The 17,237-nt window shown below is 50.1% G+C and overlaps 1 protein-coding gene across 2 annotated transcripts in view; it reads right to left on the reverse strand.

The window, feature by feature from the left end:
* Nucleotides 1-17,237, reverse strand: part of GRIPAP1 (GRIP1 associated protein 1) — a 67,286-nt gene that overhangs the window by 33,532 nt on the left and 16,517 nt on the right. For both annotated transcript variants that reach the window (XM_075324613.1, XM_075324612.1), the window contains 7 exons: nt 13,410-13,505; nt 13,119-13,331; nt 12,756-12,869; nt 11,188-11,265; nt 6,736-6,831; nt 5,737-5,793; nt 3,815-3,914 (listed from right to left, as the gene is read on the reverse strand). In XM_075324613.1, the coding sequence (XP_075180728.1) occupies nt 3,815-3,914; nt 5,737-5,793; nt 6,736-6,831; nt 11,188-11,265; nt 12,756-12,869; nt 13,119-13,331; nt 13,410-13,505 (754 nt within the window). The remainder of the gene's footprint in view (nt 1-3,814; nt 3,915-5,736; nt 5,794-6,735; nt 6,832-11,187; nt 11,266-12,755; nt 12,870-13,118; nt 13,332-13,409; nt 13,506-17,237) is intronic.

A 17,237-nucleotide genomic window follows, 5' to 3' on the forward strand; every position in this document is an offset into this window, starting at 1 on the left:
GTAGCGTTCTCATTTTTTGGAATATGGGGCTCAGTGATGGCTTATTTTTTGTGTCTCGAGCTGACGTTTTTAATGGTACCATTTTTGGGCAGATGTTACGTTGTGATCGCCTGTTATTGCATTTTGCGCAAGATTTGTGGCGACCAAAAAAACCCTTAACTTTGGCGTTTGGAATTTTTTTGCCACTACGCCGTTTACTGATCAGATTAATTGATTTTATATTTTGATAAATCGGGCATTTCTGATGTGTGTATATATTTTTTAATTTTATAACCCTTTAATTTTCAATGGGGTGAAATGAACTTTTAGGTTTTTTTTATATTTTTTTAATTTTTTTTTAAATCTTTTACACTATTTTGTTTTATATTTTTTTATTTTACTAGGTCCCCTAGGGGGCTATAAGGATCAGCAGTCTGATCACTCATTCATTTCTCCCGATCAGAGCAGCACCGCTCAGATCAGGAGAAATGATGATCTCTTGTAACAAGCAGCACTCGGCTGTTTCTTACAGGACCTGAGTTATGTGAACATAAGCGTCATCACAGGACCCTGTGCTACCATGACAACCACTGGATCCATGTGATCATGTCAAATTGACTTCCTGTAAGATAGGTTTCTGCGCGATCGCGGTTATAATGGCGCTGTCGCTTATTGACAGCGCCATTTAAGGGGTTAAAAGGCATGGGCGGATAACGATTTCTGCTCGTGCCTGGCAGGCACACGTCAGCTGTATAAATCAGCTGAGATGTGCACCGATCTTTGCTTGCAGCAGCCGGGGAAGATTAACACTATGACCACTAGGACGTAATTTTACCACCCGCGGTCGTTAAAGGGTTAATGAGGTCTTCAAGCGATTGTCCAAACCTGAGAATAAAGTAGCGAGATAGAGCAGGGTGATGGAGTGGTGGGGGAGATATAGCGGTCAATCAGAGCTGGGGGGATGGAGTGGTGGGGGGGGGATATAGCGGTCAATCAGAGCTGGGGGGATGGAGTGGTGGGGGGGGGATATAGCGGTCAATCAGAGCTGGGGGGATGGAGTGGTGGGGGGATATAGCGGTCAATCAGAGCTGGGGGGATGGAGTGTTGGGGGGATATAGTGGTCAATCGGAGCGGGGGGATGGAGTGGTGGGGGATATAGCGATCAATCGGAGCTGGGGGGATGGAGTGGTGGGGGGATATTGCGGTCAATCGGAGTGGGGGGGATGGAGTGGTGGGGAGATATAGCGGTCAATCAGAGCTGGGGGATGGAGTGGTGGGGGGATATAGCGGTCAATCAGAGCTGGGGGGATGGAGTGGTGGGGGGATATAGTGGTCAATCGGAGCGGGGGGGATGGAGTGGTGGGGGATATAGCGATCAATCGGAGCTGGGGGGATGGAGTGGTGGGGGGATATTGCGGTCAATCGGAGTGGGGGGGATGGAGTGGTGGGGGGGATATAGCGATCAATCAGAGCTGGGTGGATGGAGTGGTGGGGGGATATAGTGGTCAATCAGAGCTGGGGGGATGGAGTGGTGGGGGGGATATAGCGGTCAATCAGAGCTGGGGGGATGGAGTGGTGGGGGGATATAGCGGTCAATCAGAGCTGGGGGGATGGAGTGGTGGGGGGATATAGCGGTCAATCAGAGCTGGGTGGATGGAGTGGTGGGGGGATATAGCGGTCAATCAGAGCTGGGGGGATGGAGTGGTGGGGGGATATAGCGGTCAATTGGAGCTGGGGGGATATAGTGGTCAATCGGAGCTGGGGGGATGGAGTGGTGGGGGGATATAGTGGTCAATCGGAGCGGGGGGGATGGAGTGGTGGGGGATATAGCGATCAATCGGAGCTGGGGGGATGGAGTGGTGGGGGGGATATAGCGATCAATCAGAGCTGGGGGATGGAGTGGTGGGGGGGATATAGCGGTCAATCAGAGCTGGGGGGATGGAGTGGTGGGGGGGATATAGTGGTCAATCGGAGCTGGGGGGATGGAGTGGTGGGGGGATATAGCGGTCAATCGGAGCTGGGGGGATGGAGTGGTGGGGGGATATAGTGGTCAATCGGAGCGGGGGGGATGGAGTGGTGGGGGGATATTGCGGTCAATCGGAGCTGGGGGGATGGAGTGGTGGGGGGGATATTGCGGTCAATCGGAGCTGGGGGATGGAGTGGTGGGGGGGATATTGCGGTCAATCGGAGCTGGGGGGATGGAGTGGTGGGGGGATATAGCGGTCAATCGGAGCTGGAGGGATGGAGTGGTGGGGGGATATAGCGGTCAATCGGAGCTGGAGGGATGGAGTGGTGGGGGGGATATAGCGGGCAATCAGAGCTGGGGGATGGAGTGGTGGGGGGATATAGCGGTCAATCAGAGCTGGGGGATGGAGTGGTGGGGGGGATATAGCGATCAATCAGAGCTGGGGGATGGAGTGGTGGGGGGAAATAGCGGTCAATCAGAGCTGGGGGGATGGAGTGGTGGGGGGGATATAGCGGTCAATCGGAGCTGGGGGGATGGAGTGGTGGGGGGCATATAGCGGTCAATCGGAGCCTGGGGATGGAGTGGTGGGGGGTATATAGCGGTCAATCAGAGCTGGGGGGATGGAGTGGTGGGGGGTATATAATGGTCAATCGGAGCTGGGGGGATGGAGTGGTGGGGGGGATATAATGGTCAATCAGAGCTGGGGGGATGGAGTGGTGGGGGGGATATAATGGTCAATCAGAGCTGGGGGGATGGAGTGGTGGGGGGTATATAGCGATCAATCGGAGCTGGGGGGGATGGAGTGGTGGGGGGGGATATAGCGGTCAATCGGAGCTGGGGGGATGGAGTGGTGGGGGGGATATAGCGATCAATCGGAGCTGGGGGGGATGGAGTGGTGGGGGGGATATAGCGGTCAATCGGAGCTGGGGGGGATGGAGTGGTGGGGGGGATATAGCGGTCAATCGGAGCTGGGGGGGATGGAGTGGTGGGGGGGATATAGCGATCAATCGGAGCTGGGGGGGATGGAGTGGTGGGGGGGATATAGCGGTCAATCGGAGCTGGGGGGGATGGAGTGGTGGGGGGGATATAGCGGTCAATCGGAGCTGGGGGGGATATAGCGGTCAATCGGAGCTGAAATGGGGCATTGGAGTGGGGGGGGGAATGGAGGGCTGGAATGGAGCCTAGAGGACGGCAGGAGACTTCGGACCCCCGTACTTGTATATAGACTGGAGCGGCGGCACAGACCGGTTCTGATGGGGCATGTCAGAGCCCGGTTCTCGGGGACTGGTCCGACCAGTGAATTATCGCCTCTCTTAAAGGGATCTTCCACTACTTGAACAACTTCTTAAAAGAAAGCTGTCCCCATTGACAATTAAACCCTCTACTTCCCTCTCCCGGGCCGCTGCCGTTCCAGCGATGTCGGAACCGTGTCTGCTGGAACCTGAGTGCTGCAGCCAATCAGCGGTCACTAATGGGCTGCAGCGGTCACAACTCCCCGGTCTGAGTTTGCTTTTCGATGGGGCTGTCCAAGTAGCGTCATTAGGCCCGGGCAGGACTCGCACCGTTCATTCATCTCCCACAGTTTTTGATGCTTTTCGCGCCTTCTCTCCCGAGGCCCTAAATGCACGGGAATGATTACAGAGGACCCCGATTCCAGAGGCGGAGGGGCATCTCCTATGGAAGGAGGCAGCACACAGACAGAAACATTAGCACAGCGGCTCCCATTGATTTCACCGGGGCTGTGATCATCTTTGTGTCATGAGCTCCCCCTAGTGGTGGCCAGATGTAACTACATGTATAAGCAAAGAAATTGGGGGACAAACGTGTCCAAAATTGAGCCATTAGCTGTGTGTTCTGCGCGGCACTCACCGGTGCGGGTCCTGCTGTTGGTGAGGATCTCCTGCAGCCGCTCCTGCAGTTTGTCCGCCCTCTTCCTCTCCAGATGCAGCTGCCGCTTCAGGTCTTTCAGCTGTGAAGAGCGAGACCAGGTGAGAAAGTCAGTATTCAGCCCAATACTGTGCCCTGACGCGGTCACGCTGTGTAACGTGGTCATATACGCAATATCGGGGACATCCGCAGGACACATAAGCAGGTTTTTCCCTCCGCTCTCTATACAGACCCATCTGCAGGTTTTCCCTCCGCTCTCTATACAGACACATCTGTAGGTTTCCCTCCGCTCTCTATATAGACACATCTGCAGGTTTTTCCCTCCGCTCTCTATACAGACACATCTGCAGGTTTTCCCCTCCGGTCTCTATACAGACACATCTGCAGGTTTTCCCCTCCGATCTCCATAAAGACACATCTGCAGGTTTTCCCCTCCGCTCTCTATACAGACACATCTGCAGGTTTTCCCTCCACTCTCTATACAGACACATCTGCAGGTTTTTCCCTCCGCTCTCTATACAGACACAGCTGCAGGTTTTCCCTCCGATCTCCATAAAGACACATCTGCAGGTTTTCCCCTCCGCTCTCTATACAGACACATCTGCAGGTTTTTCCCTTCGCTCTCTATACAGACACATCTGCAGGTTTTCCCTTCGCCTCTCTATAAAGACACATCTGCAGGTTTTTCCCTCCGCTCTCTATAGACACATCTGCAGGTTTTTGACTCTGCTCTCTATACAGACACATCGGCAGGTTTTCCCTCCCCTCTCTATACAGACACATCTGCAGGTTTTTCCCTCCGCCTCTCTATAAAGACACATCTGCAGGTTTTTCCCTCCGCTCTCTATAGACACATCTGCAGGTTTTTGACTCTGCTCTCTATACAGACACATCGGCAGGTTTTCCCTCCCCTCTCTATACAGACACATCTGCAGGTTTTTCCCTCCGCTCTCTATACAGACACATCTGCAGGTTTTTTCCCTCCTCTCTCTATATACACATCTGCAGATTTTTCTCTCTACTCTCTAACAACCTGCAGATGTGTCTGTATAGAGAGCGGAGGGAAAAACCTGCAGATGTGTCTGTATAGAGAGGGGAGGGAAAACCTGCAGATGTGTCTGTATATAGAGGGGAGGGGAAAACCTGCAGATGTGTCTGTATAGAGAGTGGAGGGGAAAACCTGCAGATGTGTCTATAGAGAGTGGAGGGGAAAACCTGCAGATGTGTGTCTATAGAGAGCGGAGGGAAAAACCTGCAGATGTGTCTGTATAGAGAGCGGAGGGAAAAACCCGCAGATGTGTCTGTATATAGAGCGGAGGGAAATTCCTGCAGATGTGTCTATATAGAGTGGAGGGAAAAACCTGCAGCTGTGTCTGTATAGAGAGCTTAGGGGAAAACCTGCAGATGTGTCTGTATAGAGAGCGGAGGGGAAAACCTGCAGATGTGTCTGTATAGCGAGCAGAGGGAAAAACCTGCAGATGTGTCTGTATAGAGAGCGGAGGGAAAAACCCGCAGATGTTTCTGTATAGAGAGCGGAGGGAAAAACATGCAGATGTGTCTGTATAGAGAGCAGAGGGAAAAACCTGCAGATGTGTCTGTATAGAGAGCGGAGGGAAAAACCCGCAGATGTGCCTGTATAGAGAGCGGAGGGAAAAACCTGCAGATGTTTCTGTATAGAGAGCAGAGGGAAAAACATGCAGATGTGTCTGTATAGAGAGTGGAGGGAAACTAAGGGTTTCAACTGTATGCATTATTACACCAATCAGATAATTTATGTAATATGTAATACCGCCATCAGGTGGCACGTAGTGGGGCGTAACAATCATGGTCAGGTGACTGCGCCGGAGGGATGGTGCCCGTTTCGACCTATGACAACCCCTTTAATGAGGAGGGTATATACTCACAGCGGCGCTGCCCCTCTTCTCCAGGATTCTCTGCCCGTCTGCTGTATCCTTTACATCCTAATGATAGAAACGCGTATTAATCATCAATATCCCCCGAGACTTGCAGCCCCCGAATCATCACAGGCGTCAAGAAACAAGGATTAAACAAAGCTCAGAACATCACTCCCATACGGGCTGACCCCAACAAGTACAGTGGGACCGATGTGGACCAGGACAACACAACGGCAGACACTGGGAGAAGAAAGGATCAGACATGTTGGATTTTAACATGCCCGATCTTTTGCTCTCTTGGAAGATAACCTGCAGCTTGTTTCCATTAAAAACACATACGTGCACAGCCACACCGAGCGTGCACAGCCACACCGAGCGTGCACAGCCACACCGAGCGTGCACAGACACACCGAGCGTGCACAGACACACCGAGCGTGCACAGACACACCGAGCGTGCACAGACACACCGAGCGTGCACAGGCACACCGAGCGTGCACAGACACACCGAGCGTGCACAGACACACCGAGCGTGCACAGACACACCGAGCGTGCACAGACACACCGAGCGTGCACAGACACTCCGAGCGTGCACAGACACTCCGAGCGTGCACAGACACTCCGAGCGTGCACAGCCACACCGAGCGTGCACAGCCACACCGAGCGTGCACAGCCACACCGAGCGTGCCTAGACACACCGAGCGTGCACAGCCACACCGAGCGTGCACAGCCACACCGAGCGTGCACAGCCACACCGAGCGTGCACAGCCACACCGAGCGTGCACAGCCACACCGAGCGTGCACAGCCACACCGAGCGTGCACAGCCACACCGAGCGTGCACAGCCACACCGAGCGTGCACAGCCACACCGAGCGTGCACAGCCACACCGAGCGTGCACAGCCACACCGAGCGTGCACAGCCACACCGAGCGTGCACAGCCACACCGAGCGTGCACAGCCACACCGAGCATGCACGTACAATGGAGGCGGTCGGGAGGAATCAAGTCTCACCTGTCTCAGTCGCTCGATCGTTGCGTTGAGATCTTCTTTGTCTTTCTCAGAAGACGTGATCTGTTCGCGCAGCGTCTGCAGCTCCTTCTCCTTCCCCTGCGGAGAGGAGCAACATCACTGCTGCAGCGCGGACCTGTGAGGCTGGGGGCTGCCCCTGTAATATGGGGGTGCCAGGCTGATGTTTCCTATGCAGAGGGCTAATGCATCCCTTCTGTGCAACCGGGAAGAGAGGTGTGCGGCAATAGCGTACCACCAATAGCGGCAGACCACGCGGCTGCTATGGGGCCCATGAGTCGGGGAACCCCACCCCCCAACCCCATCCGGTGTCACATTTTCAATTGTATTATCATCGCAGCTGTCAATACAGGTGAAACCAATGATGAAAGAACAAGCTCTCCCTCCTCCATCATCTCCCTCAGCGCCTGAGCTGTGTTGTATACTATATGGAGGACCATGGGGTGCATTATACTATATGGAGGACCATGGGGTGCATTATACTATATGGAGGACTATGAGGGGTGCATTATACTATATGGAGGACCATGGGGTGCATTATACTATATGGAGGACTATGGGGGTACATTTATACTATATGGAGGACTATGAGGGGTGCATTATACTATATGGAGGACTATGGGGTGCATTATACTATATGGAGGACTATGGGGTGCATTATACTATATGGAAGACTATGGGGTGCATTATACTATATGGAGGACCATGGGGTGCATTATACTATATGGAGGACTATGGGGGTGCATTTATACTATATGGAGGACTATGGAGTGAATTATACTATATGGAGGACTATGGGGTGCATTATACTATATGGAGGACTATGGGGGTGCATTATACTATATGGAGGACCATGGGGTGCATTATACTATATGGAGGACCATGGGGTGCATTATACTATATGGAGGACTATGGGGGTGCATTTAAACTATATGGAGGACCATGGGGTGCATTATACTATATGGAAGACTATGGGGTGCATTATACTATATGGAGGACTATGGGGTGCATTATACTATATGGAAGACTATGGGGTGCATTATACTATATGGAGGACTATGGGGTGTCCATTATACTATATGGAGGACTATGGGGTGCATTATACTATATGGAGGACCATGGGGTGCATTATACTATATGGAGGACCATGGGGTGCATTATACTATATGGAGGACCATGGGGTGCATTATACTATATGGAGGACCATGGGGTGCATTATACTATATGGAGGACTATGAGGGGTGCATTATACTATATGGAGGACCATGGGGTGCATTATACTATATGGAGGACTATGGGGGTACATTTATACTATATGGAGGACTATGAGGGGTGCATTATACTATATGGAGGACTATGGGGTGCATTATACTATATGGAGGACTATGGGGTGCATTATACTATATGGAAGACTATGGGGTGCATTATACTATATGGAGGACCATGGGGTGCATTATACTATATGGAGGACTATGGGGGTGCATTTATACTATATGGAGGACTATGGAGTGAATTATACTATATGGAGGACTATGGGGTGCATTATACTATATGGAGGACTATGGGGGTGCATTATACTATATGGAGGACCATGGGGTGCATTATACTATATGGAGGACCATGGGGTGCATTATACTATATGGAGGACTATGGGGGTGCATTTAAACTATATGGAGGACCATGGGGTGCATTATACTATATGGAGGACTATGGGGTGCATTATACTATATGGAGGACCATGGGGTGCATTATACTATATGGAGGACCATGGGGTGCATTATACTATATGGAAGACTATGGGGTGCATTATACTATATGGAGGACTATGGGGTGTCCATTATACTATATGGAGGACTATGGGGTGCATTATACTATATGGAGGACCATGGGGTGCATTATACTATATGGAGGACCATGGGGTGCATTATACTATATGGAGGACTATGGGGGTGCATTTATACTATATGGAGGACTATGGAGTGAATTATACTATATGGAGGACTATGGGGTGCATTATACTATATGGAGGACTATGGGAGTGCATTATACTATATGGAGGACTATGGGGTGCATTATACTATATGGAGGACTATGGGGTGCATTATACTATATGGAGGACTATGGGGTGCATTATACTATATGGAGGACTATGGGGTGCATTATACTACATGGAAGACTATGTAGGTGCATTATTCTATATGGAGGACTATGGGGTGCAATATACTATGTGGAAGACTATGGGGGTGCATTATACTATATGGAGGACTATGGGGTGCATTATACTATATGGAGGACTATGAGGTGCATTATACTATATGGAGGACTATGAGGTGCATTATACTATATGGAGGACTATGGGGTGCATTATACTATATGGAGGACTATGGGGTGCATTATACTATATGGAGGATTATGGGGGTGCAATATACTATATGGAGGACTATGGGGGGTGCATTATACTATATGGAGGACTATGGGGTGTGAATTATACTATATGGAGGAGTATGTAGGTCCATTATACTATATGGAGAACTATGGGGGTGCATTACACTATATGGAGGACTATGGTGGTGCGTATTATACTATATGGAAGACTATGTAGGTGCACTATACTATATGGAAGACTATGTAGGTGCATTATACTATATGGAGGACTATGGGGGGTGCATTATACTATATGGAGGATTATGGGGTGCATTATACTATATGGAGGACTATAGGGGGTGCATTATAATATATGGAGGATTATGGGGTGCATTATACTATATGGAGGACTATGGGGTGCATTATACTATATGGAGGACTATGGGCTGCATTATACTATATGGAGGACTATGGGGTGCATTATACTACATGGAAGACTATGGGGGGTGCATTATACTATATGGAGGATTATGGGGAGCATTAGACTATATGGAGGACTATGGGGGTGCATTATAATATATGGAGGATTATGGGGTGCATTATACTATATGGAGGACTATGGGGTGCATTATACTATATGGAGGATTATGGGGTGCATTATACTATATGGAGGATTACGGGGTGCATTATATTATATGGAGGATTATGGGGTGCATTATACTATATGGAGGATTATGGAGGGTGCATTATACTATATGGAGGATTTTGGGGTGCATTATACTATATGGAGGACTATGGGGTGCATTATATTATATGGAGGCCTATGGGGTGCATTATACTATATGAAGGACTATGGGGTGCATTATACTATATGGAGGATTATGGGGTGCATTATACTATATGGAGGATTATGGGGTGCATTATATTATATGGAGGATTATGGGGTGCATTATACTATATGGAGGATTATGGAGGGTGCATTATACTATATGGAGGACTATGGGGTGCATTATACTATATGGAGGACTATGGGGTGCATTATATTATATGGAGGACTATGGGGTGCATTATACTATATGAAGGACTATGGGGTGCATTATACTATATGGAGGATTATGGGGTGCATTATACTATATGGAGGATTATGGGGTGCATTATACTATATGGAGGATTATGGGGTGCATTATACTATATGGAGGATTATGGAGGGTGCATTATACTATATGGAGGATTTTGGGGTGCATTATACTATATGGAGGATTATGGGGTGCATTACACTATATGGAGGATTATGGGGTGCATTATACTATATGGAGGATTATGGGGTGCATTATACTATATGGAGGATTATGGAGGGTGCATTATACTATATGGAGGATTTTGGGGTGCATTATACTATATGGAGGACCCTTAATACTGTTTTCAGGACTATGATGGGGCCACAGTTTGGGGATTATACAGTGTTGGGGTCACCATACCTTGCGGAGGTTGTTGAGGGGGGAGTACAGTAGGGTCATCAGACTGTGCATGTGGAGGGATTCACAGTGGGGGTATTCTATTGTGTGCGGGGGGCACCTTTTTTTGCAACACACTTCATGGGGGGAATGAAAGATGAATCTAGGGGCTTCAACGGAAAGAAAGTTACTTTGTAAGGGCTGCAAAGTTGTGAGGTATGCTCTTCTGTGACACCGCCAAACATTTAATTTTTTTTTGGGGGGGGTTGCAAGTACAAATTGTATATCTATATGTATGCCCCTGGTGTGCAGTCCTGATGATGGAGCATGGGTCTTCTAGAATAGGCATAGGAGGAGCACAGCAATCCAGCCACCTTCAGAAACACTAAATCAAAGAGCTTGTAAGCCCTGCGCACCTTACCTGGCCACCTCTGATAGGTTGCAGTGGTGGTTGACAGCCCTGGCAATAAGCAGTAAGCTATAGAATTAATAATCCTCTACGGTCTTGAGGACAGAGAGGATATCGGTTGTTTTTTCGCACGTATGTTGCACTTTTAACCATCATTGATGTTGGGGCTTTTCCCATTTATGCTCCTTTAAGGGGGAGCTACAGACTCACCTGCAAGTCAAGTGAATGCTTCTTCTGCACTTCGGCCAAATCTTCCTTGTGTCGTAATTGGTTCCTTTCAATGGTTTCCTAAAGACAAAAGATAGATATGAAATAGAGGAGAGATGTCCGGGCCGACGGCGGTGGAGACGTCCCCTGCTGTGAATACATTTTCCAGTTCGGGGCTCCCTCTTGTGGTCAGTGCTGGCGGTGCAGTTGACTTGTGGAATGAAAGCCACACACCTGTGGAGGACTGGCAATCAGGGTCAGATTGGGCTATAGAGCGGAGTAGTTTTCTCCTGTTACTTGCCGGTGCTCAATGGATCTCCTGTGTGTTAAGGACATTCTGAAACCAGCCCTGCTCTCTACCAGAACTCCTCTCAGATAATTTGGTCTTGTACCTCTGCTTATTGTTTCCACTTTCTTGTTGTTTTTTTTCTACTTTGATACTAATGCTTGATTCCTATTTTGCCTGTGTGGAGTTCCTGGTGGAATTGGATCATTCCCTGGTGGAAGTGTCTGTATACTTAGCTCCATGATTCTTCAATGTATTGTGTTTTTTCATGCTTGGTATTAATTCAGTCCCTCATCTGTATTAGTGTTTTTGGATCCCAGTAACAGCAGAGTACTGATATAGTGGGGGAGAGGCCGTGTGGTCTCAGGGTTTTTCCATGTCAGGCGTGCTGAGATTTTTTAGGGTTTTTACGGCTGCAGACAGTGCTCTTTCCTATCCTTTCCTATAAAGATAGTTTGGGCCTCATCTTTGCTGAATCAATTCTCTAGCTATATATTGTGTTTTCCTATATCACCGTAATCTTTACATGTGGGGGGCTATCTATATCTTTGGGGATTGCTCTGAGGCAGGTTAGCTTTTCTTATATCTCAATCTGTAACAATATTTAGTCGTCCGGCTGTGTCGAGACGACTAGGTCATTGTTGGCTCGTCCCACGGCTACTTCTAGTTGTGTGTCAGGATTAGGTCTGCAGTCCGGTAAGGTTCCAGCCACTCTGGTTACTTTTTTGGGTTTCCGCATTTTTTGATCCTCCTCAGTCCCTGAATCATAACATTCCCCCATTGTGGAGACTGTAGGAACAAGAATGAGGAATGTTGGACATGTTCACACCCGTTCACATCTCATTTGACTGTTTTGGGTGGGGGGTGGTGCTGAATGTTTTTGTAGCCCCCGCTGACAGGGCACCATTTACGGTGGGAGCCTATGCGTGACGCATTTCAGAGTAAGTCTGTACAGTGGCGTACGTGGCGCCTTCCCCAGTAGAGAACACCCGCAGATCCTCCCGATCCGACAAAATAACAAATGTGAGCAGAACCCATTCAGACAAACTCTTGACCCACAAGGGCCTTAGCATGGTCCAGTCTCATCCGTTTTTTCGGATGAGACACTTTTTGGCAATGTAGCAGGCCGCTCCTGTGCCCATTCGTGCCCCGGATAAATGAGCAGAGCTGCACACAGATCCGGCCACGTTCACAATCTGTGGACACGATGGTTCCGAAAAAGCCAGAATTCGCCTGAAGGCCTCCGTATGTGGACGGACCCTCAGACCGCCCCCCTCAGACTTACCTCTGCGTCCTTCAGCCGCCGCTCAAACCAGCCTTTGGTTCCTTCCAGGGACTGAATCTGTAGGCGAAGTTCTTCGGTCGTTTGCTGCAATCCTTCCAAATCCCGACTCCGAGCCTGGAGGAAAATCGGACATAGATTTACACATGGGCAGGTCACCGAGCGCGGGGGTCCAGATGTTATCACCCGGGGGTTCAGAAGTGCTGCATTGCCCAATTACCCTGATATGAGACGGCAGTACCCCACAGACTGAGCTTAGAAAACAAAGGAGTGTGGTGGTTCTAATAATCAGTACACCTGCCCCCCCTTCCCGAGGTCTCGGAGCACGGGCGACCATTGTGGAGGTCTCCGGTCAGTCCGCCGTACCTTCTCATCTCTCAGCTGACCTCTCAGCTCTTCCTCTCCGCGGTTCTTCTCCTCGTGAAGCTCCCTCAGCTCCTTCTCGTACTTGGCTCGGATACACAGCACCTCCTTCTCGTGCTGGAGCTTGATGTTCCCCACCGCTTCCTTGTGCCGCGCCTTCTCCTGCTGCATCTCGATGGCCATCTCGTCCAGCATGACTTTCCGCTTATCGGCGCTCTGAAGGGAACAGGAGCGAGTGTCACCTGCCTGATGTGAGCACGACGAAAAGAAGGAACGTACAAGAAAGCCAAGTACCTTACGGGCTTCTTCGAGATCCTGCTGCAGCTGCTGAGCCTCCTGCTTCTGCTCCTGCAGCTGCTCCAGCAATCGGCCATTGGCGCGGCCGGACTCCTGCCCAAAAGAGAGAAGAGGGCCATAAAGTGGACACCTGGGACATATACACGAATGGACATTTAACCCGCTTTCATTTTCCCTTCTTCCCACGGCCATTGGCAGCCTTGTTTTCTGGAGAACGACTTATAGTTTTGAATGACACCATTTATTTATTTAATGCACTCAAAAACGGGAAAAAAAATCCAAGTGTTGTGTAAAAAAAAATAATAAAGTAGATTTTTGGTACTCACCATAAAATCTGTTTCTCATTTGGCTTCCCATGTTTCTGTGTCCCCTAATGAAGCGATTGAGAAATAGATTTTATGGGGAGTACCAAAAATCTACATTTCTCAGTCGCTTCATTGGGGACACAGAACCATGGGAAGACTAACAAGAAATGTAGATTTTTGGTACTTACCATAAATCTGTTACTCATTAGTCTTCCCATGGTTCTGTGTCCCCCAATGGAGCGACCTAAAATGTAGATTTTTGGAACTCGCCATAAAATCTGTTTCTCAATTGCTTCATTAGGGGACACAGAAAAATGTGAATGAGAAACAGATTTTATGGTGAGTTCCAAAAGAAGGGAATTTTGTTTACTTACCGTAAATTCCTTTTCTTCTATCTCCAATTGGGAGACCCAGACAATTGGGTGTATAGGCTATGCCTCCGGAGGCCGCACAAAGTATTACACTAAAAGTGTAAAGCCCCTCCCCTCTGCTATACACCCCCCGTACTGCTACGGGCTCCTCAGTTTTGGTGCAAAAGCAAGAAGGAGGAAAAAAATTATAAACTGGTTTAAAGTAAATTCAATCCGAAGGAATATCGGAGAACTGAAACCGTTCAACATGAACAACATGTGTACACAAAAAAACAGGGGCGGGTGCTGGGTCTCCCAATTAGAGCTAGAAGAAAAGGAATTTACGGTAAGTAAACAAAATTCCCTTCTTCTTTGTCGCTCCATTGGGAGACCCAGACAATTGGGACGTCCAAAAGCAGTCCCTGGGTGGGTAAATAATACCTCATAATAGAGCCGTAACGGCTCCGTCCTACAGGTGGGCAACCGCCGCCTGAAGGACTCGCCTACCTAGGCTGGCATCCGCCGAAGCATAGGTATGCACCTGATAGTGTTTCGTGAAAGTGTGCAGGCTCGACCAGGTAGCCGCCTGACACACCTGTTGCGCCGTAGCCTGGTGCCTCAAAGCCCAGGACGCACCCACGGCTCTGGTAGAATGGGCCTTCAGCCCTGAGGGAACCGGAAGCCCAGCAGAACGGTAAGCTTCGAGAATTGGTTCCTTGATCCACCGAGCCAGGGTTGATTTGGAAGCCTGTGACCCTTTACGCTGGCCAGCGACAAGGACAAAGAGTGCATCCGAGCGGCGCAGGGGCGCCGTACGAGCAATGTAGAGTCTGAGTGCTCTCACCAGATCTAACAAGTGCAAATCCTTTTCACATTGGTGAACTGGATGAGGACAAAAAGAGGGTAAGGAGATATCCTGATTGAGATGAAAAGGGGATACCACCTTGGGTAAAAATTCCGGAACCGGACGCAGAACCACCTTGTCCTGGTGAAACACCAGGAAAGGAGCTTTGCATGACAGCGCTGCTAGCTCAGACACTCTCCGAAGTGAAGTGACTGCTACTTCCTAGCCTGTCTCATAGTGGCAATGACCTCTTGAGATTATCCTGAAGACGCTAAGATCCAGGACTCAATGGCCACACAGTCAGGTTGAGGGCCGCAGAATTCAGATGGAAAAACGGCCCTTGAGACAGCAAATCTGGTCGGTCTGGCAGTGCCCACGGTTGGCCGACCGTGAGATGCCACAGATCCGGGTACCACGATCTCCTCGGCCAGTCTGGAGCGACGAGGATGACGCGGCGGCAGTCGGTCCTGATCTTGCGTAACACTCTGGGCAACAGTGCCAGCGGAGGAAACACATAAGGGAGTTGAAACTGCGACCAATCCTGAACTAAGGCGTCTGCCGCCAGAGCTCTGTGATCGTGAGAACGTGCCATGAATGCCGTGACCTTGTTGTTGTGCCGGGACGCCATTAGGTCGACGTCCGGCATCCCCCAGCGGCAACAGATCTCCTGAAACACGTCCGGGTGAAGGGACCATTCCCCTGCGTCCATGCCCTGGCGACTGAGAAAGTCTGCTTCCCAGTTTTCTACGCCGGGGATGTGAACTGCGGATATGGTGGAGGCCGTGGCTTCCACTCACATCAAAATCCGCCGGACCTCCTGGAAGGCTTGCCGACTGCGTGTTCCTCCTTGGTGGTTGATGTAAGCCACCGCTGTGGAGTTGTCCGACTGAATTCGGATCTGCTTGCCTTCCAGCCACTGCTGGAACGCTTTTAGGGCTAGATACACTGCCCTGATCTCCAGAACATTGATCTGAAGTGAGGACTCTTGCCGAGTCCACGTACCCTGAGCCCTGTGGTGGAGAAAAACTGCTCCCCACCCTGACAGACTCGCGTCCGTCGTGACCACCGCCCAGGATGGGGGTAGGAAGGATTTCCCCTTCGATAGTGAAGTGGGATGAAGCCACCACCGAAGGGAAGCTTTGGTTGCCTGAGAGAGGGAGACGTTCCTGTCGAGGGACGTCGGCTTCCTTCCCATTTGCGTAGGATGTCCCATTGAAGAGGACGCAGGTGAAACTGCGCGAACGGGACTGCCTCCATTGCTGCCACCCTCTTCCCCAGGAAGTGCATGAGGCGCCTCAAGGGGTGTGATTGACCTTGAAGGAGAGATTGCACCCCCGTCTGCAGTGAGCGCTGCTTGTTCAGCGGAAGCTTCACTATCGCTGAGAGGGTATGAAACTCCATGCCAAGATATGCTAGCGATTGGGCCGGTGTCAGATTTGACTTTGGAAAATTGATGATCCACCCGAAACTCTGGAGAGTCTCCAGAGTCGCGGTGAGGCTGTGCTGGCATGCCTTTTGAGAGGGAGCCTTGACCAGCAGATCGTCTAAGTAAGGGATCACCGAGTGACCCTGAGAGTGGAGGACCGCAACTACTGCAGCCATGGCCTTGGTGAAAACCCGTGGGGCTGTCGCCAGGCCGAACGGCAGTGCCGCGAACTGCAGGTGTTCGTCTCCTATGGCGAAGCGCAGGAAGCGCTGGTGTTCTGGAGCAATCGGTACGTGGAGATAAGCATCTTTGATATCGATCGATGCAAGGAAATCTCCTTGGGACATTGAGGCGATGACGGAGCGGAGGGATTCCATCCGGAACCGCCTGGTCTTTACGTGTTTGTTGAGCAGTTTTAGGTCCAGGATAGGACGGAAAGACCCGTCCTCCTTTGGAACCACAAACAGGTTGGAGTAAAAACCGTGACCCTGTTGCTGAAGAGGAACAGGGACCACCACTCCTTCTGTCTTCAGAGTGCCCACCGCCTGAAGAAGAGCCTCGGCTCGCTCGGGGGGCGGAGATGTTCTGAAAAATCGAGTCGGAGGACGAGAGCCGAACTCTATCCTGTAACCGTGAGACAGAATGTCTCTGACTTAGACCGCCATGGATCTGAGTTCCTCTGATCCTTCTGAGGCCTTTTGTACGAGGAGAATTGGGACCTGCCCGTACCCCGAAAGGACCGAAACCTCGACTGCCCCTTCCTCTGTTGGGGTGTTTTTGGTTTGGCCTGGGGTAAGGATGTTTCCTTTCCCATGGATTGTTTGATGATTTCATCTAAACGCTCGCCAAACAAACGGTCGCCAGAAAATGGCAAACCGGTTAAGCACTTTTTGGAAGCCG

This window comes from Anomaloglossus baeobatrachus, chromosome 9 (assembly GCF_048569485.1).
Source record: "Anomaloglossus baeobatrachus isolate aAnoBae1 chromosome 9, aAnoBae1.hap1, whole genome shotgun sequence".
Taxonomy (NCBI): domain Eukaryota; kingdom Metazoa; phylum Chordata; class Amphibia; order Anura; family Aromobatidae; genus Anomaloglossus; species Anomaloglossus baeobatrachus.